Source organism: Trichosurus vulpecula, chromosome 9 (assembly GCF_011100635.1).
Source record: "Trichosurus vulpecula isolate mTriVul1 chromosome 9, mTriVul1.pri, whole genome shotgun sequence".
Lineage (NCBI taxonomy): Eukaryota > Metazoa > Chordata > Mammalia > Diprotodontia > Phalangeridae > Trichosurus > Trichosurus vulpecula.
In genome coordinates this window covers 42621326-42648476 of record NC_050581.1, presented here as the reverse complement: position 1 = coordinate 42648476, position 27151 = coordinate 42621326, and the positions used below count along the sequence as shown (strand labels likewise).

The window sequence follows — 27151 nt, the reverse complement described above, 5'->3', positions numbered from 1 at the left end:
ATCACAGCTCCAATCCTTATCCATTTCCTCTGTGGGTGATCTTGGAGGTTAAAAGGCCTGAAACACCAGTACCGTAGAGGATTCCCATTTCATTTGATGGGCTAACAGTGTTGGAAAGCAATCACCAAAAGGGTAGGTAGAGAGGATTAATTCATTTCATTGAGGTCCTATAGAGAAACAGGAAGACAATGGGACCTTTCCTGAATGAGTCTCTTAGCCATCACTGAAACAGTGAGTTTAATCAGTAAGAAGGATTTGACACAAAAGGTGCTACTCCTTATTTCTCCATAAATCCCATAAATTGGTGACCTTCTTTATTTACTAGGCACTGAAGATGGACCCCAGAAGGACACACTCTTTTGAGGGGGGAACCTCACAAAAAAAGGGGAACATGGAGTCATGTGGTTTGTCTGCGTAGACAGCTTGACTCTCCCTGATCCCCTACCATTTTACCCTTCTAAGAGAGGAGTCCAGAAAACGTTAAGGGTGCTGCTGTCTCAGGCTTCTTATATTCAGCACAGTCTGTGAGGCCACGTTCTCCTCTGAGGCTAATTTAATGCTTAGTCACAGGCTTAGCGGCTGTCCTTGGGAGTGAGTCCCCCAGAGAGCTCTTGAGTCACAGCAGCCTTAATCTAGGATGTCCAGGATTCTTAGAGACCGTGTTGTTTCTGTCCTCCCTCTGCTGGCCTTTTGCTGCAGCCCTGGAAATTGACTAAAAGTTTCTCTGGCCAGTGTGACAGCCGGCTAAAGACTGAACAAACTTTTCTCTTGACATCCCCCTCTCTCTTCCTCCCCACTCCCCCTAACCTCTCCCTGTGTTTATCTGCCTTACCTTGCTGTCAGGGGATCTTGGTTGTGTTTATCAAAGGCATAGGCTTGTGGAGTGCATTTATTTGGAAGAATAGAAGAGTCAGAGGCCAAAGAGATTTATTTAGACAAGTTCTGTAAAATCTTGTTAACTTGGGGTAGAACTTCTGCCCCAAACTGGTGAAGTATCCAAATGGTGGAGTGTTCCAGAAACTAAAATGGTTTCTTTATTGCTATTGTAACTGGCATTCATGTAATGCATTAACATTGCAAAGCATTCTCTTTCCATGTATTAACTTATTTGAGCCCCAGAACAACCCTGTGAGGTAGGTTCTATAGGTATCATTCCCATTTTACATATGAGGAAATTGAGACTCGGTGCTTTGGCCAATCAGCAGACATTTATTAATTGCCAACTGTGTTTTAGACACTGAGAATATTAAGAAAAAATGAAATAGTCCCTGTCCTTTGAGAGAGAGAGAACAAGTATGTTTTTAAGCATATACGAAATTAATGTAATTTCCGGGAGAAGACACTAGCAGCTGGTGGGGAGGGGGTGGTGGACTCAGGAAACACCTCATGTAGAAGATGTTTCTTAGGCTGAGCTTTGAAGGAAACTAGATATCCGAGAAATGGAAGTCAGGAGGAAATGTTTTCTAGGGATGGTCAAACAGTTTACCCATGGTCCGACAGCTGCTAACAGACGGATTTTGAACCTAGGTCTTCCATAGAGTGGACCAGCATCAGTAGTAATAACTTGTGTTTATATGTTACTTTAAGGTCTACAAAGTACTATCCTCACAGTAACTCTAAGAGGTAGGTAGTGCAAAGCATGATTTGTCCCCATTTTTAGAGGATGAAACTGAACCTCAGAGAGGCTGTTTAATTGCCCATGCTAAAATAGCTTGTAAAGTGTTGAAGCCACTACTGGAATCTAGGCCTCTCCTAACTTCAGGCTCTGTGCATGGAGGTATGTAAGGTCATTGAGATAAGTTAATTAAAATCTGCAATTTACAAACACATATATGTGTTTACATACATGTATGTGTGTGTACATATGTATGTATACATACATATATTAATGCTTAAAATTGCAGTAAGACTTTTGGTACATAACCTACATAGGACACACCTACCATAATGGACTTTAGAGATCATTTAGTTCAACTTCCTCATTTTACAGGTAAGGAAACTGAGACCCAGACATAATTGTGACTTTCCCATGGTTCCTTAGGTAATCAGTGGCAAACACAGCAACTTGTCCTTGGCTCCAAGGATAAAGCATATTTACGTTATGCCCTACTGCTTCTCTGGCTTCAAGCCAATCATACCTGTTCCATTTTGTCTGTGTCCCCAGCACAGGGTATAGTGCTTGACACATACTAGGCACAGTACAAAAGCTTATTCCTTACTTGATTGTAAGTAGAATTGTGGGTTTACTAACACTTCTCACTCTAAAAATGTAAAAACTACTACATGACCATAAAAGTTAACCTCTTTTCTGTTAAACATTGAAGAAAACAAGAGGTCTTTCCTTCCTTCACCTTTGGCACCCAGGCATGTGAAAAAGTGCAGCTGTTGTAGCCCTGGTCAGACCAGACTTGTAGGAAGATAGTTTTCTCAAGCCATGATTTTGGGGAGGGGAGAAGAATGGAAGGAGCGTACTGTTCTTAAGAAGGTCAAATAATCCTGCTAAGCTGCTAGTATCTTCTTATAAAGTAAGAGGCCCCAGATCAGCATCCAGAGGACAAAACAGCCCTTTGTTAATAATGCCACCCTTTGTAATTCTTTACTTGATGAGAGTCCCCTTCACTTCCTCCTCCCCCAGGGCTGAGTCTGAATTCTCATGGGCTCTTAATTACTGGAATACGAATTAATGATGTTCTGCAGTAACCCTTTGGGATGAAATGCCCCGTTCAGCACATCTGAGATGTTTGTCCTGGGTGACGGTGGTCTCCATAGGTGGCCTTGGAGTCTACAGTTATCAGTCCAGGGCAAGTATCTTTTGTGGGTGATAGGAGTGGCTTAAAAAATCATGCTTAAGTTAACTTAAATAGATAAACTATAGAAAAAATTAAAACTTAGTTCAGTGGTGTTTTTATTTCTGTGTAGTGCTTTGGGTCTTGGCTATTTTGAGATACCTGTGACCTTGATTCCTTGTCCCATGTGCACTTGTACATTCAGCTTTCCAAATCTATATTTAGTCCTTTCTCCATTAATCAGAGCAGCCTGTTGCATAGATAATACAAAACATTAGATAATTTGGAAGTCTTCACTCCTTAGACTTATATACACATCCACATATGTAATGTGTGTCTTCATAAAGACTCTCCAAAAGTTTAATAATTTAGGTTGTAGGTATAATTTTGGAGGAGATCCAGACTTGCAATTTCATTGGCATAGCAATTCCATTGGCATAGGGAACTTCCAATATAGAAATTCCCTTTATCATTGCAGACCCACAGATTGTCAGTAACTTATAATCTTAGAGAGTTGTCTAGAGCACTGAGAGGTGCAGTGACCTGCACAGTTAGTAATGGGTCACCAGCATTTATTAAGTACCTATTGTGTGCCAGTCACCATACTGGGTATTGGAGATACAAATAGAAAAGTACCCAAAGAGCTTCCATTCTTCTGTGAAGGGATACAGTCAACTCCTTAGCTTTCAGGAACCTGACTATGACTATAATCTTTATTTGGACACAGTATTCATTCTCTTTCCTGCCATGGTTATACCAGTTTGGCTAGACTCCAGTTTGTTAAGCTCTCTCCCTTCAGATATGGAGTTTAAACCCGTCTGTCTGTCTATCTGTCTTCCAAAAAGTCAGTGCAATTGGAAAATTTAATAGCTAAAATGTGCACTAAGATTTTTGGGACATGCTGTATATGTCAGTCATTTAATCAAAAGCATTTATTCAGTGCCTTCTCTGTGCCAGGCACTGTGTTAGGAGCCAGGGATGCAAGTGCAGAGAATTTTACCGAAGCTTACATCCTGATGGTGGAGACAAGTACACATAAATACATATATATAGTATAAATATAAAGTGAAAAATAGGAATACATATATAGTAATTAAACACAAGATAGTTTGGGAGGAGAGCCCTAGCAGTTGGAGGGATCAGGAAAGTTCGTGTAGAGGATGGTACCTGAACTGCCTATTAAAGAAAGAGAAGTGAACAAGTTGTGGTGTACGAATGTGATGGAATACTGCTGTTCTATAAGAAATGACGAGCAGGTGGATTTCAGAAAAACCTGGAAAGATTTACATGAACTGATGCTGAGGGAAGTGAGCTGAACCAGGAGAACATTGTATACTGCAGTGGCAACAACTTAGCTCTTCTCAGCAATACAGCGATCTGAGACAATTCCAAAAGACTCATGATGGAAAAGAGAGAACTATTGAGTCTGAATACAGATCCAAGTCTGCTGTTTTCTCTTTTCTTTTCTTTCTCATAGTTTTTCCCTTTTATTCTGATTCTTCTTTCACAACATGATTAGCATGAAAATATGTTTAATATGATTATACATGTATAGCCTATATCAGATTGCATGCCATCTTGGGGAATGGGGGAGGGGAGGGAGGGAGGAGAAATATAAAGACAGGTATTCAGTGAGGGGGATCAAGGAGGGAGTAAACCTCAGGCATATGGAAGGGCCAGAGCTAAAGCACAGAGGGGGGAGATAGGGTATCTTGTCTTTTTTTTTCCACAGAAATAGTTTTATTTTATTTTTTTAAATTAAAATGAGATTTATTTGGGGTGTCTTGTCTTGTGTGAGGAACATAGAAGCCAGTTTGTTTGGATTCCATGGTGCCAGAGGGAGAGGAATGGTCAATGAGGCTGGAAGGGTTGGTTTGGGCCAGGTTGTGAAGGGCTTTAAATGCTAAACAGAAGTTTATATTTTATCTTAGAGGCAACAGAAAGTCACTAGAGGTGACTAAGTGGTGGAGTCACATGGTTAGAACTTCACTTAAGGAAAATTGCTTTGGCAGCAGTGGTTAGGATAGGCTGGAGTAGGGAGAGACTTGGGGCTGGGAGGCTAGTTAGGCTGTTGCAGTAATCTTCAGAGAAAGGTGATTTGGGCTCCAGCCTCATGTGGCTGCTGTGTGAGTGGAGAGGAGATGGGTTCATCAGACGTATAACGTCTGTTCTGCCCGTCCTGCCCCATGTTAGGCTTTGCCTTTCTAATTATGTTTCATTTGTATTGATAATTAATTTGCATTCACCGTATCAGATACCCATGTGTTATTGAATATGGCATCCTAGGAAACAGGAAGATGTAGTTCTCTAGGGAAGCCAGATTGCAATGAAGCATCTTCTGTAGATAATCGAAAAGTGAACAATTAAGAGCTGGCTGTAGTCTCTTGTAAATAGAATGTGTCCTTTAGCTTCATATTTTGTTCAAGGTCTTTTGTGACTGTGTACTCCCTGTGAGCCTTTTTACTTATCATTTTCTTTTTTAAAAAGCTTAGATTCCAGAATTAAGCTCTGTGATGGTGCTGGGGGCAGGTGAATTGAACCCAGAACATTTGAACCCAGACAGTACTTCTTAATGATATGTTTTGGATTTTTCATGGAACTGTCGTGTGCTCCTCTAAGAAAAGGTCTTTGAAGGTTGAAGGTCATGTCTTCTTGTTTTTTGAAGTCATTGCAGCTCAGGAGAGAGAATACCACTTTTGGTGCCAAATTGAATGTGTTAAAGTGATCTAATATCACCAAAGCAGAAGGATAAGGTGTCAGGTGTAATAGCCCCGGTGTATGTGACTTAATTATTCTATGTTTTTTCCCTCTATCTCTTTTCCCAATAGAATCCCTGTCCGGAGTCTGGCGCTTCCTTCCTTTCCAGAATCACCTTCTGGTGGATTACTGGGTAAGGATCCCTTACTCCTACCTGTATTTCTGAACTGATTGACCCCACAGATTGGGCTGTCTCCTCCGCTCGTATGGAGGTATTGTGACCAACAGGAGCTGTGTATTCATGAATGGATTGGTACCTCACTCAGTACACCCATCTGTAAGAAGAGGGTGGTGATACCTCCATGCCACAAACCTACAAATACGTTCCTCTTTCAAGCTGAGAGTTATAAAAATCAAAAATACTTTGAATCATTTGACAGGGAAGGACTGGGCCACTTGAAGTTATTTTCTCTGAATCACTACTGTCAAGCTCAAATAGAAACGTGCCATTAAAGGATCCCTTTGGGCCACATATTGACTTAGTTTTAGAATGTAATATCCCCTGTGTTTTCTTGTATTTTTGTTTATTTTGTTAAATATCTCCCTGTTACACTTTTAAAGTTTTATTTTTATTTTCAGTTCCAAATTCCTCCCTCACCCATTGATAAGGCAAGACATGAAACTCAGTATTTATTATGAAATCATCCAAAACCTATTTCCGTGTTAGACATGCCCATTTAGATTTTACTCTGGTTTAGGCCACACTCAGGAGTGTTGTGGGCTGTATATGGCCCATGGGCCACATGTTTTATATCTCTGTTCTACATAATAATTTTTCAGGATTTACCCTGGTATTTTATGTTTAGTCATTAGAATGATCCAGAATGGAAGGAGCACTTTCTTCATTAGCACTCAGTCTTCTGGTACTGACACTTGTCCTCTCACACAGTTCTTCTGTGCTTCAAATTTAGGTTGATGGTCCAGGGATATAAATGTCCTCTGGAGGCTACAGATTTGTGGTCCCTGAACCCAGAAGACACCTCTGAACAGGTGGTGCCTGTTCTGGTGAAAAACTGGAAGAAAGAATGTGCCAAGTCAAAAAAGTAAGTATGAGTACCATGGATGGACTGATGATCTAGGCTTCTGACTAATGAATATAGAATAGTCTTTCCCAGGAAGGTCTGTGATATATAAATCTGGGGACTTTGCCAGTTGATAATCATGGCATCAGCAAGGCCAGAGTTTTAATTGTTTAGGCCATTAGTATAAGGCAGTAGTTCTCCAGCTTTTTGGCTTTAGAACCTCTTGATCCCTTTACACTCTTAAAAAATTTGGATGTCCTCAAAGAGCTTTTGTTTATGTTTGGTATTGGTATTTACTGTACTGTACTAGCAATTAAAACCAATAATTAAAAAACATTATCAGTTCATTAAAAATAATAATAATAATGAATCCCATTTCATGTTAAATAGCATTTTAATAAAGAATTTTAAAACAAAAAAAATTAGAGTGAGATTGTTTTACATATTTTTTTGCAAGTCTCTCTACTGTTTGGCCTAATACAAGGCAACTGCGTTCTCATACCTGCTTTTTCATTCACTCTGTTGTGATACATTGTTTTTTTGATTAAAGTATGTAAAGAAAATCTGGCCTTACACAAATATGTAGTTGGAAAAGAAAGCAGTATTTTGATATACATCTTAGTATTATTATGCAAATAGTTTTTATTACATGTTTATTACAAGTTCCCAGGATCCACATCCTGAATGACTCTCAGAGACCCCCGGGGGTCCAATTACCACATTTTGAGAACCACTGGTGCAGTGCGTTAATTAAGGCAAGACTGTGGATTCCATCTCCATACAGATACATACGTAAATGGGGGGGAGAGCTCTCCTTCTTAGCTATGTACTACAACTCTAATCTTTGGTAGGTTACTCAGACTTCCAGTCATAAGGGGAACCAGGCTTTTAAAAAGACATCAGTGGATCTGTGCAGCTCTCAGTGATGCTATTGGGAAAACAAGCAGAAGTACAGAATCACCTACTGCTATATCAGTAGCATCCTCTTTGTAAGCAGAGGAAATCATATTTATATTTGAAAGTCTTCTCTCTAATCTTCTGGTATTCAGTCCTTTTAGCTTTATATTATCCCATATCCTGTAAGTGAAAAAGGCCAAGAATAGATGATGTCTCTTAGTAGGAATGCCTGGGCAAATGAGCAATGTGAAATTGGAAAACTGGAAAAAAATGTATTGAGGGACCACTCCTTTACTCCACAGAGTCCCCTTCTTCCTCTTCTCAGACAGAAAAAACAAACATTAAAAAACTTAAATATTCAACTAGATTGGTAGATACAGCATTGTATTAGATGCATATACATATTGTGTGTGTGTGTATATATATATATATATATATATAGCATATGTATACATATACACAAAACACATACATGCATATGTGCATTTGTTTGTGTGTGTGTGTGTGTGTGTGTGTGTGTACGTATGTGCCCACATACACATACATACATGCATATTACACTTTGGCTGAACAGATATAATGAAAAAGTGAAATAGCCACATATGATAGTATAACAGTTTATTAAAAACAAGCAGCACAGACAAAAATAGGAGGTTAGACAAGGAAGAAATCCAAGCATGTAGCGTGATGGGGTAGGCTTCATGGAAGAGGTGACACTTCTTAGGACAGTGAAGGATATATGGAATTTGGGTAGATAGAGAAGGTGAGGGAAAAGAATTCTAGGCAACAAGTGATAGAAGGAAAGAAAGAGCATGTTATGTTTGTGTTCACTGAGTAGTAGGAGGTAAGTCTGGATAGAGAGGCTGTTGTTGGATTGTGTAGAATAGTTGTCAAACTTGATTGTGTGTAAAGTAGATTGTATGTAAAACAGTTGTCAAACTCACAGCTGCAAAACTCATTAAAATGTAATTGGGAAATGTTTAGCAAAATATATAAAAACATAATACCATATGGATAATCTTTTTTTATTAGTTTATTTATTTTTAGTTTTCAGCATTCACTTCCATAAGTTTTATATTTTCTCCCCTTCCCCAAGACAGCATGCAATGTGATATGTGATACATTCCTATTAAACACATTTTCTATTCATATCCTTTGACTGTTTATCAATTGGGGAATGACTTGTATTCTTGTAAATTTGACTCAGTTCTCTATAATATTTTAGAAACGAGGCCTTTATTAGAGACGCTAGTTGTAAAAATTCTTTCCCAGTTTTCTGCTTCTCTCCTAATCTTGGTTTCATTGGCTTTGTTTGTGCAAAAACTTTTCAATTTAATGTAATCACAATGATCCATTTTGCATTTCATAATGTTCTCTAGCTCTTGATTGGTCATAAATTCCTCCATTCTCCATAAATCTGACAGATGAACTATTCCTTGTTCCCCTAATTTGTTTATAGTATCAGCTTTTATACCTAGATTGTGTACCTATTTGAACTTTATTCTTGTGTAAAGTGTCAGACATTGGCCTGTGCCTAGTTTCTGCCATACTGTTTTCCAGTTTTCCCAGCAGTTTTTGTCAAACAGTGAGTTCTTATCCCAGAAGCTGGGGTCTTTGGGTTTATCAAACAGCAGATTGCCATAATCATTAACTACTGTGCCTTGTGTACCTAACCTGTTCCACTGATCTACCCCTCTATTTCTTAGCCAATACCAAGTAGTTTTGATGATTGCTTCTTTATAATAAAATTTAAGATCTGATATAGCTAGACCATCTTCCCTAGCATTTCTTTTCATTACTTCCCTTGATTTTCTGGACTTTTTGTTCTTCCATATGAATTTTGATATTTTTTTCTAGCTCTGTAAAATAATTTATTGGTAGTTTGATTGGTATGGCACTGAATAAGTAAATTAATTTAGGTAAAATTGTCATTTTTATTATATTAGTTCGGCCAACACACAAGCAACTCGTAGATAATCTTAGGCGTGCTAGGTGGCTTAGTGGATAGAGTACTGGACTTGGAATCAGGAAGACTCATCTTCACGAGTTCAAATCTGGCCTCAGACACTAACTGGCTCTGTGACCCTAGGAAAGTCACTTAACCTTGTATGCCTCAGTTCCTCATCTGTAAAAGTGACCTGGAGAAGGAAATGGCAAACCACTTCAGTATCTTTGCTAAGAAAACCCCAAACAGGGTCACGAAGAGTCAAATACAACTGCAACAACCCAACAGCAATAGATAATGTTAATTTGTGATTTTCTAAGTCAGCATGCCTCACAGAGATCCATTTCTGTTAAGAGCTTGATACCACTGATGTAAAACAATAAATATTAGATATGCTGTGTGGGATTTTATCTTGTAGACATATGGGAGCCATTGAAGTTTTTTGTGTAGGGTAGTGATATGGATAAATTAGATATTTTTAGATGATTAACTTCATGGTAGCCTACATGATAAATTGGAAAGAGCCAGAGAACTAGAAGTCAGGAGTTCAAAAACTACTGCAGTGAAAGATGGCAGCTGGATGAAGGTGGCGTCTTACCGGAGCTCTCTCACAAGGTCTGTCAGATTCCTATAAAAAAGTGAATTGGAGCAGATTTGAAGGAGTCAGAAACCGCGAGCAGTCTGTGTTGGGCAAATTTCCGAGCTGGGAGAGTCTGAAAGGCTGAAGGCACGAACCTGTAGGCTCGGAGAGGGCTCGGAGTGAGGCGTGTGGAGCTGCTCCAGACCAAAGCGGAGGCGGCCAGCCGGGAAATCCACGTGGGAGACAGGCTGGGAGAAAGCTGGGCACCCGAAACCGGCAGAGATCCCCAGGACTCCCAACACAGGACGGCAGTCTGTGGGAGTGACAAGAGGCAGCGCAACGCCACCGTCCGGGAAAGCACCAACTCCTGACGCTTGCAGCCCAGGAACTTGGATTCTTGAACTTCCGAGAGACACAATGACCAGGTAAACGGTTCTAATCCCTCCCCCCCTCACCCAGAGAATTCCTCAGGGAAAAAAAAGAAAGCTGAAACAGAGGAGAAAGTAGTGGGGCCTCACAGGACAAATAGTAGAAGCTCATTAGTCCCAGAGGGGCAGAGTCATCAGGGGTCAACACCAGGAGCCCAGATGTAATCTTGCTCCCGCAGGGGAAGTGCCAGACATCAGCTCAAACAACAAACAGCTGAGACCATTGCTGAAAAGCAAGTGCTGGAGAGCACCCATAGGGAGTGAGACGCCAGGGAGCCAGACCCCTCCCCACACCTCAGGAAACTGAAGGTTATAATTCTAGACTCACAATCCCCAGAATAAGAAAGCTGGGACAGAGAGTCCTGAGCCCCATAGACAGAAACTTGTTGAAAAGCCAGGAAAAGGCAAAAAACAAACATGAAGAAGAACACAAAAAAACCGAGGACAATAGATTCTTTTTATGGAGACAGGCAGGATCAAAATACCAATATGGAAGAGGACGGTAATGACACTATAGACGTGTCTGATACCTCAAAAGGTAATGTGAACTGGTCTCCAGCCCAAAAAGCATTGCTGGAAGAGCTAAAGGAGGATTTTAAAAACCAAATTAGGGAGGTAAAAGAAAACATGGAAAAAATGGAAAAGTCCCTAAAGAATAAGATTGGCGAAATGGCCATGGAGATTCAGAATCTAAATAGAGAAAATGACACCCTGAGAGGCAAAATCAACCAACTGGAAAAGGACACTCAAAAGCAAAATGAAAACACTAACTCATTAAAAATTAGAGTTGAGCAAGTGGAAGCTAATGAATCTATGAGGCACCAAGAAGTAGTAAAACAAAATGTAAAGAATGAAAAAATAGAAAAAAATGTGAAATATCTGATTGGCAAAACAACTGACCTGGAAAATAGATCCAGGAGAGACAATTTAAGAGTTATTGGTCTACCGGAAATCCACGATGAAAGATGGTGGCTGGAAAGCAGTGAGCTCCCCGCCAAGTCCCTCCAAAAACCTATAAAAATGGCTCTGAACCAATTCTAGAACTGCAGAACCCACAAAACAGCAGAGGGAAGCAGGGCTCCAGCCCAGGACAGCCTGGATGGTCTCTGGGTGAGGTCTATCCCACACAGAGCTGGGAGCTGGGAGTGGAGCGGAGCAGAGCCCAGCGTGAGCAGTGCAGACCAACCAGACCGGGAGCCGGGCGGAGCGGGCCCTAGTGCCCTGAATCAGTGAGCTGTGGCAGTTACCAGACCCCCTCAACCCACAAACACGAAAGACAGCAGAGAAGGTTAGTGGGAAAAGCTGTGGGAGTGGAAGGAGTTCACTGTTTGGCCACCGCCCCTGGGGCAGCGGAGGTGGGGCAGCTATAACTGCTGTTGCTTCTGGCCCCAGGCCCACCTGGTGGGAGGAATTAAGTGGCGGATCAGAGCAGGAGTGCACAGCCTGCTGAAGATCTAAGCCCAGTCCGGGTTGGGGGTTCTTGGGGAAGGAGGAGTGCTGGTGTGGCAGACCTGGTGCATCCCCCCCAAACGGGGAACATAGAACTCTTTAGTCTACAAGCAGTCATACCCTGCTGAAAAACTCAAGGGTCAAGTTAGTTGGTTGGGAATATGGCCAGGCAGCGAAAACAAACCCAGATTCAGTCTCAGACTTTGGATTCTTTCTTTGGTGACAAAGAAGACCAAAACATGCAGCCTAAAGAAGTCAACAAAGCGCAAGAGCCTACACCAAAAGCCTCCAAGAAAAACATGAACTGGTCCCAGGCCATGGAAGAGCTCAAAAAGGATTTGGAAAAGCAAGTTAGAGAAGTAGAGGAAAAATTGGGAAGAGAAATGAGAAGGATGCGAGAAAACCATGAAAAACAAGTCAATGACTTGCTAAAGGAGACCCCCAAAAATACTGAAAAATACACTGAAGAAAACAACACCTTAAAAAATAGATTAACTCAAATGGCAAAAGAGCTCCAAAAAGCCAATGAGGAGAAGAATGCCTTCAAAGGCAGAATTACCCAAATGGAAAAGGAGGTCCAACGGACCACTGAAGAAAATACTACCTTAAAAATTAGATTGGAGCAAGTGGAAGCTAGTGACTTTATGAGAAATCAAGATATTATAAAACAGAACCAAAGGAATGAAAAAATGGAAGACAATGTGGAATATCTCCTTGGAAAAACCACTGACCTGGAAAATAGATCCAGGAGAGATAATTTAAAAATTATTGGACTACCTGAAAGCCATGATCAAAAAAAGAGCCTAGATAGAATCTTTCAAGAAATTATCAAGGAGAACTGCCCTGATATTCAAGAGCCACAGGGCAAAATAGAAATTGAAAGAATCCACCGATCGCCTCCTCAAATAGATCCCAAAAAGAAATCTCCTAGGAATATTGTCGCCAAATTCCAGAGTTCCCAGATCAAGGAGAAAACATTGCAAGCAGCCAGAAAGAAACAATTTGAGTATTGTGGATACCCAATCAGAATAACCCAAGATCTGGCAGCTTCTACAGTAAGAGATCGAAGGGCTTGGAATGCGATATTCTGGAGGTCAATGGATCTAGGATTAAAACCTAGAATCACCTACCCAGCAAAACTGAGTATCATGCTCCAAGGCAGAATATGGACTTTCAATAAAATAGAGGACTTTCAAGCTTTCTCAGTGAAAAGACCAGAGCTGAATAGAAAATTTGACTTTCAAACACAAGAATCAAGAGAAGCATGAAAAGGTAATCAAGAAAAAGAACAAGAAAAAGAAATTGCAAGGGACTTACTAAAGTTGAACTGTTTTGTTTACATTCCTACATGGAAAGATGATGTGCATGATTCATGAGACCTCAATATCATAGTAGCTGAAAGGAATATGCATATATATATATAAAAGTGAATGTACATGTATGTATATATGTATATGTATTATATATATTTATATATATGTGTGTGTATATATATATATATATATATATATATATATATATATATATATAGAAAGAGAGAGAGAGAGAGAGAGAGCAGACACAGGGTGAGTTGAAGATGAAGGGAAGATATCTAAAAGAAATAAAATCAAATTAAGGGATGAGAGAGGAATATATCGAGAGAGGGAAATCGGAAGAGATAGAATGGGGTGGATTATCTTGCATAAAGGTGACAGGAGGAAGCAGTTCTGTGGGAAGAGGGTAGAGGGCAGGTGAGGGGGGAATGAGTGAATCTTGCTCTCATCAAATTTGGCCAGAGGAGGGAATACCATACATACTCAATTGGGTATATTACCCCACAGGAAAGAAGAGGCAAGAAGATAACAAAAAGGGGGGGGATGATGGAGGGGAGGGCAGATGGGGGTGGAGGTAATCAAAAACAAACACTTTGGAAAGGGGACAGGGTCAAGGGAGAAAATTCAATAAAGCAGGATGGGTTGGGAAGGAGCAAAATATAGTTAGTCTTTCACAACATGAGTATTGTGGAAGGGTTATACATAATGATTCGTGTGTGACCTGTGTTGAATTGCTTGCCTTCTTGGGGAGGGTGGTTGGGGAGGGAAGAGGGGAGAGAATTTGGAACTCAAAGTTTTAAAAACAGATGTTTAAAAACAACAAAAAAAAGTTTTTGCATGCAACTAGAAAATAAGATACACAGGCAGTGGGGCGTAGAAATTTATCTTGCCCTACAAGAAAGGAAGGGAAAAGGGGATGGGAGGGGAGTGGGGTGACAGAAGGGAGGGCTGACTGGGGAACAGGGCAACCAGAATATACGTCATCTTGGAGTGGGGGGGAGGGTAGAAATGGAGAGAAAATTTGTAATTCAAACTCTTGTGAAAATCAATGCTGAAAACTAAATATGTTAAATAAATAAACTTAAAAAAAAAAACAAAGACTACTGCAGTAATCCAGATATAGGGGGCTGGCTGGAAAGGCCCAATGGGCGCATTTCTTTGCTAGGGTACATTGTGGTGACTGGGGCATGTTACTTCACCACATTGCTTTCCTTCTGTCTTTTAGGCATCCTGTAAAGATTGTATATTCCCCCAAGGATCCAAAAGATTCCAAAAGAGGCTCCAAAGGAGACGTGAACGAGGAGGTGGAAGCCCTAATTGTGAAGCCCACTCAGAGGGAGAGGGAGCCCTCTTTGTTTAAGGTGTTATATAAAACTTTTGGGCCTTACTTCCTCATGAGCTTCCTTTTTAAAGCACTTCATGATCTGATGATGTTTGCAGGCCCTGAGATCCTAAAGTAAGACCCCTTCTCTTTGAGTTTCTCCCTCTTATTTTCCGTGGTTGTCATTAGTCAAGCTCCTTACAGGGAGCATAACTGGGGTAGTGACACTGAATAACTCATGTAAATAACACTATAACATAAGATCATATCTTGTTTTTAAAAACTACAGTGAGTCTAGCGTACATTTATTCCAGTCTAGCCCTCACTGGCCATATACATTGCATTGTTGAGAAAGAAGTCTCCTATTTATTTTAGTGTCAGAAGCATTATAAAATCCTTGGGCAAGCTGGCCTTCTCATTGTTTTTGTCCTTCCTGGGCCTCAGATTGGACATCAATCACTAAACATTTATGAAGCACCTTCTATGTGCCAGGCACCGTCCTAAGTGCTGGGCATGGAGGTAGAATGGTAGAAAGAAATTTTAGAGTCAGAGGACCTGTGTTTAAATCTTGTCTCTTCTAATTTGCAATGTTACTTGGCAAGTTACTTGACCCCTCTGAGCCTCAGTTTTCTCATCTGTAAAATGAGACAGTACAGCCAGTGAATCTCTTAATATCCTTCCTGGCTCTAGACTCTCTGATTCCTTTTTTTGTAACTCTGTGGCTCTAAGCCCTGTGTTCCTGTAGTCTTGGGAGTTGGAAGCTGGGCCAACCAGATAGGCTGTGAGGCAGAGCTTTTCTGAATTGTTCCCCTGAATTTACTGGAGACTTCGGCATGAAATGTTACGTAATCTGTTACTTCCCCAGCTCTGCACCTCACCTTTCCCCCACGTTTTATTTAATTTTATTTTTTGTCTTTAAAGAGGTTAGGGGTATGTGTACATTGGTTGTTGGTACTTTCTACATTTTGTATAGAGGGTGTGAGTTTTGTTGCCTCTTCAGCCTGAGTTAATGGGCCTTCCCTGTTCCTTTACAGATTGCTCATCAATTTTGTGAATGACAAGCAGGCTCCTGATTGGCAGGGATACCTGTATACAGCACTTCTCTTTGTGAGCGCCTGCCTACAAACCCTGGTCCTACACCAGTACTTCCATATCTGCTTTGTGAGTGGAATGAGAATCAAAACTGCTGTCATCGGGGCCATCTATCGCAAGGTAATTTAAGTTAAAAGTTCCCTGACACAGATGGGCAACCTATCTTTAGAATCTTTAATTTTTTGTCCTCTTGATCCTGAGCTGCAGAATCTACTAATGATGCTTCAGTGAGCTCTTGGACAGGGACTTTTTATTTTTGCCCATATATTTTAATATGTTTTTATTACTATTTTTTGTTTTTACATCACATAGGTTTTCTCCTTTATCCTTTTCCCTTCCTTCTTTCCCAGAGAGCCATCCCACATAACAATTTTTTTAATAAAGAAAAAAGAGGGGGAGAAAATTAGGTGAGATTGTGGAAAGGCATGTATACCAATACATTGCAGGTTGAGCCATGAATTGTTATAGGTTTCTGGAAAGTAGTTTGGAATTAAGCAAATAAAGGGACTAAAATGTATATAGAGTTTCCCCTGCTAGGCACATACCCCAAGATAGTCATTGATGAAAAGAAAGGCACACCAAAATATTTATAACAGTACTTTTTATGATAGAAAAAGAACTGGAGGCGGGGGCAGCTAGGTGGCGCAGTGAAGAGAGCACTGGCCCTGGAGTCAGGAGGACCTGAGTTCAAATGTGGACTCAGACACTTGACACTTAGCTACAGCTTAGTCACCCTACCTGCGTGACTTTGGGCAGGTCACCTGCTTTTAGATAGACCCACTTAACCCCAATTGCCTTGCCTTCCCCCCTCCAAAAAAGAAAAAGAATTGTAAACACAGTAGATGCCCATTGACTGGGGGATATTTAAACAAATTGTGGTACATTAGCATAATAGAATATCCCTGTGCTTTAAGAAAAAATTACTATGATGAATATAAAGAAACAATATAGACAGTTATTATAACAGTGTAAACGGGAAGAACAGCCACCCCAAAATAATTGAAACTAAAAGTTGTGAAATCATAAAGGATAAGCTTGTTCCCCAAGAAGAGATAGGAGAGGACACCTCTGCCCCTTTGCAGAGATTGACATCTATGGGTATGGAATATTGCATATAATGTTAGACTTTTTTTGATGTCATTTCAAAAAAAGTTATGGATAGATTTTACAATGATATGACTTTCATTTCAGATGTATTCCTCCATCTCCTATATCTAGAGAACCATTCTTTGTAACAAAGAATAAAAGAGAAAAAAGAGCAGTTCAGAAAAACTACCCAACAAATTAAACAAGTCCAAGAATTTATAGTGACTATGTTTGTAGACTCCACTGCCCTGACTGCAAAGAAAGGAGGGAGATGCCCCTTTTCATCCCTTCAAGGACAGTCTTAGTTGTCACAATTACACAGTGTTCGGTCTTGGGGTTTAGTGTTCTTCCATTTACATTGGTGCAGTATAATTGCTGTACATGATTCTTTTGTCAATTCTGCATGCTCTTACATTGCACTACTTTGTATGTCTCTCCATGCTTCTGTGTATTCTTCATATCCATCTTTTATTACATTCAGCAGTATCCTGTTAACATTCACAGACTACTCTTTGTTTAGCCGTCATCCAGTTGAAGGGCAGCATCTCCTTCGTTCAAGGGATAGATTTTAAATTCAGTTTCTGGAACTGTTCAGATGAGGATGGGTTAATGTTAAGTTTATGGAATGGTGAAGGCGCCATTAGGTACCTGGCCGTACTAGGGAGGGTGATTTCCTAGGTTAGCGTGTTGAATGTATGAGCCGTACAGTCACTTTTAATGTCATCATTAACATACAGTCATTATTAATAGACAGAGTTTCTTGAAAGAAGCAGTAAGCTGATTTGTGGAGGTCTGAGTTTAGCTAATAATTTTTACCATTACTTTACTGCATATGATATTAGGCATGTCACTTACGTTTGGAGCATCAGGTGTCATTAAGTAGGTTATATACTCTTTGAGTTATATAGTAACTGGTATGTTCTGGGGGCTCTCTTTATGTATCCCCTTGATTCCTTCTTTTCCCACTTCAGTGAAGCCTGGATAAAACTACCTGCCTCTGAATATTGTACAGGGGCTTCTTACATTGGGAGGTAGGGCGATGATGAGGCAGAGTCTGAACTCAAAGACCTCTAGGGTCCTTTCCATTGTAAAGACTCTGTGAGCTACCTTCTGGAATTCTAGGAAGATTGGAAGCTGTGCAGACCCATCAGGGGAGAAGAGACAGGCACTGTATAAATTCAGGTAATAGTTTGGCAAAATGCTCTGAATTGTCATTTCTTTTTTCATTTTGTTACCAAACGGATCCATCCTTAGAGAAGCCACAGCTCTTGCAAACTGGACAAGATGTGGCCTTGGTCTGGTACGCGCAGTCATCCCACTTTCTGCTTTTTCTCTTAGGCCCTGGTGATTACAAATTCTGCCCGAAAGTCTTCCACCGTTGGGGAAATGGTGAACCTCATGTCTGTAGATGCCCAGAGATTCATGGACTTGGCCACCTACATTAACATGATTTGGTCAGCCCCTCTGCAGGTCATCCTGGCTCTCTACCTGCTATGGCTGGTATGTACTTGTTGCCGTTCAACATAAGCAGCAACTTGAGCTGGGGGGCATTGTGAGGTTTCTTTGCCCTCTCTCTCAGACATCAGAATGGTGGAACGGTATGTGTTTCTGTCCTTCTTTATTTGGCCAAGTATGGTAACCAGCATTGGTATTGCAAAAGTCTAAATGTACATGATCTCCTTTGAGCCGAGGTGGTAGGTACTGTGCGTGTTATCATCATCCCCATTTTACAGACAATGAAACAAACTCAACAGGTTAAGTGACTTGCCTCACATAGCTGGTGATTTTCAGAGGTAGGGTCTGAACTCAGCTCTTCTTGACCTCTGCTCTAATGCTCTGTCCACTACGCCACACTCCCTCTTTTAGAGCATGTTGGGTGTCTAAGTAGGAAGGTTTCCCTAGTTTTTTGATAGACAGTACTTTAAAAAAAAGTTTTTTAAAAAATGGATTGACCTCTTTTTTGTATATGCCTTTTCTCCTTGCAACAAGAGAGCCATCTCTTATAAGAAGGAATAAAAGAGAAAAAAGAGGACAAAAATCAATCTAGCCATATTATATTAACCAATATGACAACTGAGTCCAACATTATGTGTAATGGTCCCCAAACATAGTTTCCGACCTCTGCAAAGAAGTCAGGGAGCTGCATTTCGTTTCTTCTTTGGGGCCAAGACAGGTCATTATATTCAGTTTCCATTTGTTTTGCTCTTGTTTCTCCTTCCATTAATTCCAATTAAATTAATTTGTTTTTAAATTTTATTTTTTATTATGGACTTAAACATCAATAGCATGAACATTTCATTGTGTAATGAAAAACAGAAAGGAGATTTTATTTGAAAAAGTGAACTTTTGTTATGTCCAACTTGATTTTTTTCCCTGCTGTGTATAGCTTGGGGTGGGTTTTTTTTGGTTGGGGGGTATGACTCAAATTTAATACGGTAATTCTAACACTACCCTACTTTTTTGTGTCTCCCTCCACACTTCCTTCTGCTTTTTTCTGTTTAATTTTTTTAATGATTCATTAACACTTTTTCCTTCCCTTTTTTTAGTATTGCTATCACTATCCTTTCCACTTCTCCCCCCCCACCACCACTTAAAAAAAAAGAAAAGACAAGCCCCCCTTGTGTAATCAACAGTCAGGTTGCTAGTCTTTTTCTTTGTTGTTCTCTGGATTTTTGGGGAGAAAGGTGAGTTCTTGTGCCTATTTGCCATTTTCTGTTGTTTTGTTCCTGCTTCTGATGATTTGATTTTTACCCTGTTTTTGGCCATGTTCTTTTGCTATGTTTATCTTAAAGTCCTTGCACGATGTACCTTGTATAAGCATTCTGGCTCTTAATGTATCCATAGAGAGAGGGAAATATGACAAGAGATGAGGTGTGATCACAAAAGATGGAGACCAAAACTCAGTGTTTAGCAAACAAATCAGACCTTAGACATCCAAGTGAGTGTAGTCAGTCACACTGTTGACTTGTTCCAGGGTTGGTGCCATTGCCCAAACCACTTTTGGTAGGCTCACGAGCCATAGGATGAAAACAGACTTTTTACTTTGATGGGCACTCCTTGTACTTGGACTAGCGGCTCTCTTATTTGGACTGCCTTAATAACTTGCCTTGATCGCAGCCCTTCCCTCCCTCACCTCATTTAGGCCTCTGAGCACTGAGATTTATTTATTTTTTTCTGTTCACCAAAATCGGTTTGCCCTCAAGGAATCAATTCTTGTCTTCAAAGACATCCCAAAAAAGGACATATGTCGGTATTTAAAGGTAGTGCCTAGAGGGGTTACCAGGCATATTTTGAGTAATGATACCTTTGCCTAAGGTATCTATTTTGTAGCAGATGACACATTTGGAGGTGTTAATTCCTGTATATTCCTGTTGAGCTATTTTAGATGATTGTATTTTGTTGCTCAGTTGCCATTTCAAAGAGCTCCCCTCATATCGGTAGGATTCTTTCAAGGCAATTGTTTCTTCTTAATTCCCCTTTCCTTTTCCCCCCTCCTTAGAATTTAGGCCCTTCTGTGTTAGCTGGAGTGGCTGTCATGATCCTCATGGTTCCCCTCAATGCTGTAATGGCCATGAAGACCAAAACCTATCAGGTAAGGTCTCTGCTGATGAAAGCCCCAGGCTGGGCTTAGTAATGTTCTCCTCCTCTGCCAAGTTTACTCAGAAAGAATCCCTATTATTGAATTAGAACAAGAGCTTGAAGGAGTACAGGATAGATTCCAGGTCGCTTATGGAATTTAGAATGTGAGGATTTGGCTGCACTTTTTGGAAATCATGAACTTGGAATCCTGCAGATGAATTCCAGGGCCCAACCTTGATGGAACAGAATGTCATGTTCGTAAGAGATTGCCTTCTCTGATTAAGGGGTGGGTCTTGGAACTGCCTGGGTGCTCACCCTGTTCTTAATGAGCAGGTTTCCTTAAATTTGTCCTTTTCTTAAATAGCCCTCATCTGGGAAGGGCAACCCCCCCTCCCCTACCCCATCCTTAGCAGAGACTCTAAATGGATTGTTACTGGCTTTGCCTTTTTTGTTGTAATTCACATTTTTCCCTCTTGGTTTCTGGAGGGACAAATGAGCAGCCTGCCCAAGGAGCAGAACGCCTGCCTGTGATAAGCAGTCTCTCTTTAAGGATAAAGTATGGTCTCTGCCTAGGCTGCGTGAGTCTTGTCTTTCAAAGTCTCACAGCTTAGGTTTAAAGCACCAGTCTTGTCCATTGTTCTTTATCCAAGCTTGTCACCAGTAGCGGCCTTGCAAAGGTAACTAGATGTCAGTGGAATTAAATCTGCTTTTACAGATCAGTAAAAGTCCAAAACTGTGTGAGGTGAAGCTTGAGGGAGGCTTTGGGTTCTCCTTCTAGGCGTCTACAGCATAGGGTTTTCCCTTTAATTTGTCAGAATTTCATAAATAAATTTTAGTGTTAATTCGAAGCTCTTAAAGGAACAACAAATCAGCTCTCAAGTATAAGTTAAAGATTATCTGTATTCTGGAGATGTCATTGTCTTCCTTCAATGGGCCTTGGAAGGAAAAAAAATGAAATTCCAATTGTGATGACCTCTTATTCTCATCCCCACCCCTTTCCATGGTCAACATCCTTGTTCTCTTAATTAACCCTAATAATTATGGGGAGAGAGGAAAAGAAAGTGAACAGAGAGGAAAAACAATGAAAGAAATAGAGCAGGGATAGAGAACCTTTAGCAAATCCTTTTATTAAGGAGATTTGTTCTGTGAAGTTTGGATTCAATCAAACAGCCACACTTGAAGACCTAGAGGACCACATGTGGCCTTGAGGCTGCAGATTCCCCACCCCTGAAATAGAGAGATGGAAGAAAAGAAGAAGGGAGAAGTGGGGAAATTAAGAGAGATGAACGATGGGTCACTCCATCAGTAGTGGCCCCAGGTGCCTCACAATTGCCTCTCCTTGATCAGATCTAACAAAAACTATTTTTTCTTTTTTTTTTTTTTTTGTCCAACCTGCATTTGGTGACAAAAGTCCTTACTTAGAGTGAGTTTTTTAGGACACTGCATTCTGGACAGTGAAAAAATTAGTGGGATGACATATAAATTAGAACCCTAGCTCCCTGGTAACTCATCAAGTCCTCTGTTGACCGTCTTCCTTTTGTCTAAATTTAATAGCTGCATTGAAGTTGACTTCTGCAACAAATTTTAAATGATTTAGGTGGTTTGTGAGATGAGGCATTTTCTTGGGGAAGAAAATGCAATCACCTAATAGCTGTTCTTGGGAGAAATGAACATTTTCATTAGGAGTAATTGGTGCAGCTTTTCCCCTTAAGGAAGATCCTTTTTAAAATGTGGCAGAAATAAGTGACAGGAGCCCTTGAGTAGTTGACTCCTTCTGAATGCACACATGCAGGCTCCACTTAGTTTTTGATTGGCTTTCTCTGGAAGGTGGCCCACATGAAGAGCAAAGACAATCGGATTAAGCTGATGAATGAAATTCTCAATGGGATCAAAGTCCTGAAGCTGTATGCCTGGGAGTTGGCCTTCAAGGAGAAAGTGTTGGAGATCAGACAGGAGGAGCTGAAGGTGCTTAAGAAATCTGCTTACTTGGCAGCTGTGGGGACCTTCACCTGGGTCTGCACACCCTTCCTGGTAAGTGAGCTTGACAGGAATCTTGTCCCTAGTTCATTTAAGGGTTAGAGCTCCCTTTCAGAGGTTCAGACCTTCCTGGTGAGATGGAGTCATTAGTGAAAGGAAGTTCTTAATGAGGCCAGCTTGAAACTGACAGGAGATGGTATCAAAAAAAAAAAAACAACAAAACTTAAAGTATGGGAAACATTTAAGCAGAGCTTGGTAACTATTGAATATCATTCATCAGAGTACCATATTGTTCCTCAGTTTCTGCATTTCTTTAAATCTTTCTCCAAACTGTGCCATTTAGCTCCAGAATATCGTGGAAGTCATTTAGTCTAACCACATTATTTTTTCCCACATTGAACTTATTTACACAGTAGTCAAGTTATAAAGAAGAATTATGACCAATGGAATGAATCAGGAGAAAGAAGAAACAAAACCAAAAAAAACCCCCAAAAACAAACAAAAGAGAAAAAAACAAAGGGAAAGAAAAGGAGAGCAAACATGTGCCTCAATATGCATTTATACTTCATAGTTCTTTCTCTGGATGTAGATAGCTCTCCCCATCATGAATCCTTTTGAGTTGTCTTTGTACCTTGTATTGCTGAGAAGAGCAAAGTCTATCAGGGTTGGTCCTCCCAGAATCCATATATATCTGTGGCTGTGTATAATGTTCTGGTTCTGCTCCGCTCACTCAGCATTATATCGTGTAGGTTTTTCCATGTTATTATGAAGTCCGTATCATCCCCATTTCTTATCGCACAATAGTATTCCATTACCTTCATATACCACAACTTATTCAGCCATCCCCCAATTGATGGGCATCCCCTTGATTTCCAATTCTTTGCTACCACAAAAAGAGCCGCTATAAATATTTTTGCACATATGGGTCCTTTTCTCACTCATGTGATCTCCTTGGGATACAACCCTAGAAGAGGTATTGTTGGGTCAAAGGGTATGAACATTTTTATAGTCCTTTGGGCATAGTTCCAAATTGCTCTCCAGAATGGCTGGATCAGTTCTCAACTCCACCAGCAATGTTCCAAACAGTGTTCCAATTTTCCCACATCCTCTCCAGCCTTCATCATTTTCCTGTTTTGTCATGTTAGCCAATCTGACAGGAAAGATGTGGTACCTAAGAGTTGTTTTGATTTGCATTTCTCTAATCAGTAGTGATTTTGAGCATTTTTTCATATGCCTATAGATACCTTTAATGTCTTCTTCTGAAAACTGTCTGTTCATATCCTTTGACCATTTCTCAGTTGGGGAATGACTTGCATTCCTATAAATTTGACTCAGTTCCCTGTATATTTTAGAGATGAGGCCTTTATCAGAGACACTGGTTGTAAAAATTTTGTCCCAATTTTCTGTTTCCCTCCTAATCTTTGTTGCATTGGCTTTTTTTATACAAAACTTTTTAATTTAACATAATCAGAATTGTCCATTTTGCATTTTGTATTGCTCTCTATCTCTTGTTGTGTCGTGAATTCTTTTCTTTTCCAGAAATCTGATAGGTAAACTATTCCTTGCTCTCCCAAATTGCTTGTAGTATCAGCCTTTATTCCTAAATCATGAACCCATTTTGACTTTATTTTGGTATATGGTATAAGATATTGGTCTATGCCCAATTTCTTCCCTACCATTTTCCAATTTTCCCAGCAGTTTTTGTGAAATAGTGAATTCTTAGCCCAGAAGCTGGTCTCTTTGGGTTTATCAAAGAGTGGATTGCTATAGTTGTTGAGTACTGCGTCTAGTGTACCTATCCTATTCCACTGATCCACAACTCTGTTTCTTAGCCAGTACCAGGTAGTTTTGATGACTGCTGCTTTATAGTACAGTTTGATATTCCCTGGCATATCTTTTCATTAATATCCTAGATATTCTAGAACTCTTGTTCTTCCAGATGAATTTTGTTATTATTTTATCCAGCTCTGTAAAATAATTTTTGGTAGTTTGATTGGTATGGCACTGAATAAATAAAATAATTTAGGTAAAATTGTCATTTTTATTATATTAGCTCGGCCTAGCCACGAGCAACTGATTTTTTTCCATTTATTTAGATCTGATTTTATTCACGTGAAAAGTGTTTCATAATTATGTTCATATAGGCCCTGGGTTTGTCTTGGCAGATAGACTTCCAAATATTTTATAGTGCTACAGTAACTTTGAATGGAATTTCTCTTTCTGTCTCTTGCTGTTGGGCTTTGTTAGTAATGTACAGGAATGCCGAGGATTTATGTGGGTTTATTTTATATCCTGCAACTTTGCTAAAGTTGTTTATTATTTCAAGTAGTTTTTTACTTGATTCTCTAGGATTCTCTAAGGAAATCATCATATCGTCTGAAGAAAGTGATAATTTAGTTTCTTCTTTGCCTATTCTAATTCCTTCAATTTCTTTTTTCTTCTCTTATTGCTACAGCTAATGTTTCTAGTATCAAATTGAATAGTAAAGGTGATAATGGGCATCCTTGTTTCACCCCTGATCTTATTGGGAATGCATCTAGCTTATCCCCATTGCAAATAATGCTTTTTGATGATTTTTGGTAGATGCTATTTATAATTTTAAGGAAGGCCCCATTTATTCCTTTGCTTTCTGGTGTTTTTAATAGGAATGGGTGTTGTATTTTGTCAAAGGCTTTTTCTGCATCTATTGAGATGATCATATGGTTTCTGCTAGTTTTGTTGTTGATATGATCAATTATGCTGACAGTTTTCCTAGTATTGAACCAGCCTTGCATTCCTGGAATAAATCCTACCTGGTCGTAGTGTATTATTCTCATGATAAGTTGCTGCAATCTTTTTGCTAATATTTTATTTAAAAATTTTGCACCAATATTCATTAGGGAAATCAGTCTATAATTTTCTTTCCCTGTTTTGACTCTTCCTGTTTTGGGTATTAGTACCATATTTGTGTCATCAAAAGAATTTGATAGGACTCACCACATTATTTTATAGATGAGAAAGCTGAGGTCCAGGGAAGTTTAAATGGGGTGTCCAAAATTAAACAGTAAGAGGCAGGTTTGGATTTTAACCCAGATTATCTAAATAAAAATGCAACTCTTTTCAATAAGTTTTTGCTCATTTTAACTAATAGTGGTAGTTACTATAGGATAGATCATGTGATGGTAGTTAGTTAAGCCTTTTCTACATAAATAGAACTTTCTAAATATAACGAAGTGTTAATAGGTTTTTCTTTTCAGAAAATCTGTGTGACCAAAGCCTAGTCTTCATAGCCCACTTGCTGGGAAATTAGCTAATTAGCAGGTGTAGGACCTCTAAGTGATTTTTACCAGAGCATATATGACTATGTCATTCCCTTGTTCATTTAACCCCAGGGGCATCCTGTTTTCCCTGGAATCAAGCGTAGACTTCTCTGTTTGGCATTTAAATTCTTTTACCACCTGTCTCCAGTCTGTCTTTCCAAGGACATACAGTCCCCCGTGTGGGCCAGCCAAACTGGCCTTCTTGCTGCTTCTCACGTAAAACGTATTTCCCACCTTCATGCCTTTGCTTAGGCTACCCTTCAGGCCTGGGGTACATTCCCACTTAACCTCTAACTCTCAGAATCCTTAGTCCCCTTCAGTGCTCATCTGGAAGTTTACTTCTCGTGTGAAGTCATTCCTTCTCCCTTCAGCTGTTAGTGCCTCCACCTCCAAATTATCTTGTATTTATTTCACGCACATTTTGTACATGTTCATGTATGAATATATTGTCTCTCCCCATAGAGGATGAGTCTCTGAGTGCAGGGACTTTTACATTTCTGCCTCTATAGCCTCAGGGCCAACCACAATGTTTGACATATAATAGGAACTTAGTAAACACATATTGACTTGATTGATAGGAGGAAATAAACTACCATGAACTTTCCAGACCCAGACTGTCTTACCCATCCACAAACACCATACCACATCCAAATGGATATTTGCCTGCAGTTAGATTTCATTTAGCCTTAACGTGACTTGGCAGAAGAAACATCGGACAGGGTGTCTGGAGACCGACCTGGGTCTTGGCCTTAGTTTTGCTACTCCCTCACATGTGTGACCCTGAGAACATTATCTGTGGGCCTCGGTCTTCTCATGGGTCAAATGGGTGAATGAGAACGGATCATTCCATGATAATGTCCAACTCTGAAATTCAAAGGTTCTGAGATATATTGACTTAGTATCCATTTGAGCCCAAAAGACTATTTCCAACCTTTAACAGGGACTTGAAGGAGGAAAAAAGTGAAATAAAATAAAAGATTGTGAAATGGGAAGTGCGTAGAAAGCTTGAAAAAAAACTGGGATTATTAGATTGAGAGAACTGTAAGGTTGAAGGGTGACTTCCAAAATTATTTCAGGCATATGAAGTGTTAGGAAAGTTTATTTGGAGGCCACTCTCTGGTGGTGCAGTGCATAGAACATTAGACCTGGAGTCAGGCAGGCCTGAGTTCAGATCTTGCCTGAGATACTTAGTGTGACCCTGGGCAAGTTATATAATGTCTTTGTGCCTCGGTTTACTAATTTGAAGAATGAGGATAATTATAGCATCTGCCTCACAGGGTTTGTGAGGATTTGAACTCAGGTCTTTCTGACTGCATGACCTAGATGCCTAATACTTTTACTCCCTGTTTTATAAGGTTTTGAGGAAAGCACTTTACAAATGTTAAAGAACGATATAATTAAGAGTTACTGTTAGTCATTTTGTCATATTGTAACCAAAATAATCTTCTTATGCATAGATCTTATCATATACTTCTGCTCAAACATGTCTAAGGGTTCTCCATGACCTCAGTAAAGGGCAAGCTCTTTCGCTTGACAGTCAAGGCTTTCTGAATTCTAGTGTTACCCTGCTTAAAGAGTCTTATGATGCTCCAGCCCAAAAGGACTACTCTGGCAGGTCTG

General features: G+C 40.0%; 1 protein-coding gene across 1 annotated transcript in view; it reads left to right on the top strand.

The window, feature by feature from the left end:
• Nucleotides 1-27151, top strand: part of ABCC1 (ATP binding cassette subfamily C member 1) — a 139959-nt gene that overhangs the window by 52799 nt on the left and 60009 nt on the right. Inside the window, exons 6-12 of the mRNA XM_036739146.1 lie at nucleotides 5615-5676; nucleotides 6455-6586; nucleotides 14403-14633; nucleotides 15533-15710; nucleotides 18015-18176; nucleotides 20176-20268; nucleotides 22083-22286. Of these exons, the coding sequence (XP_036595041.1) occupies nucleotides 5615-5676; nucleotides 6455-6586; nucleotides 14403-14633; nucleotides 15533-15710; nucleotides 18015-18176; nucleotides 20176-20268; nucleotides 22083-22286 (1062 nt within the window). The remainder of the gene's footprint in view (nucleotides 1-5614; nucleotides 5677-6454; nucleotides 6587-14402; nucleotides 14634-15532; nucleotides 15711-18014; nucleotides 18177-20175; nucleotides 20269-22082; nucleotides 22287-27151) is intronic.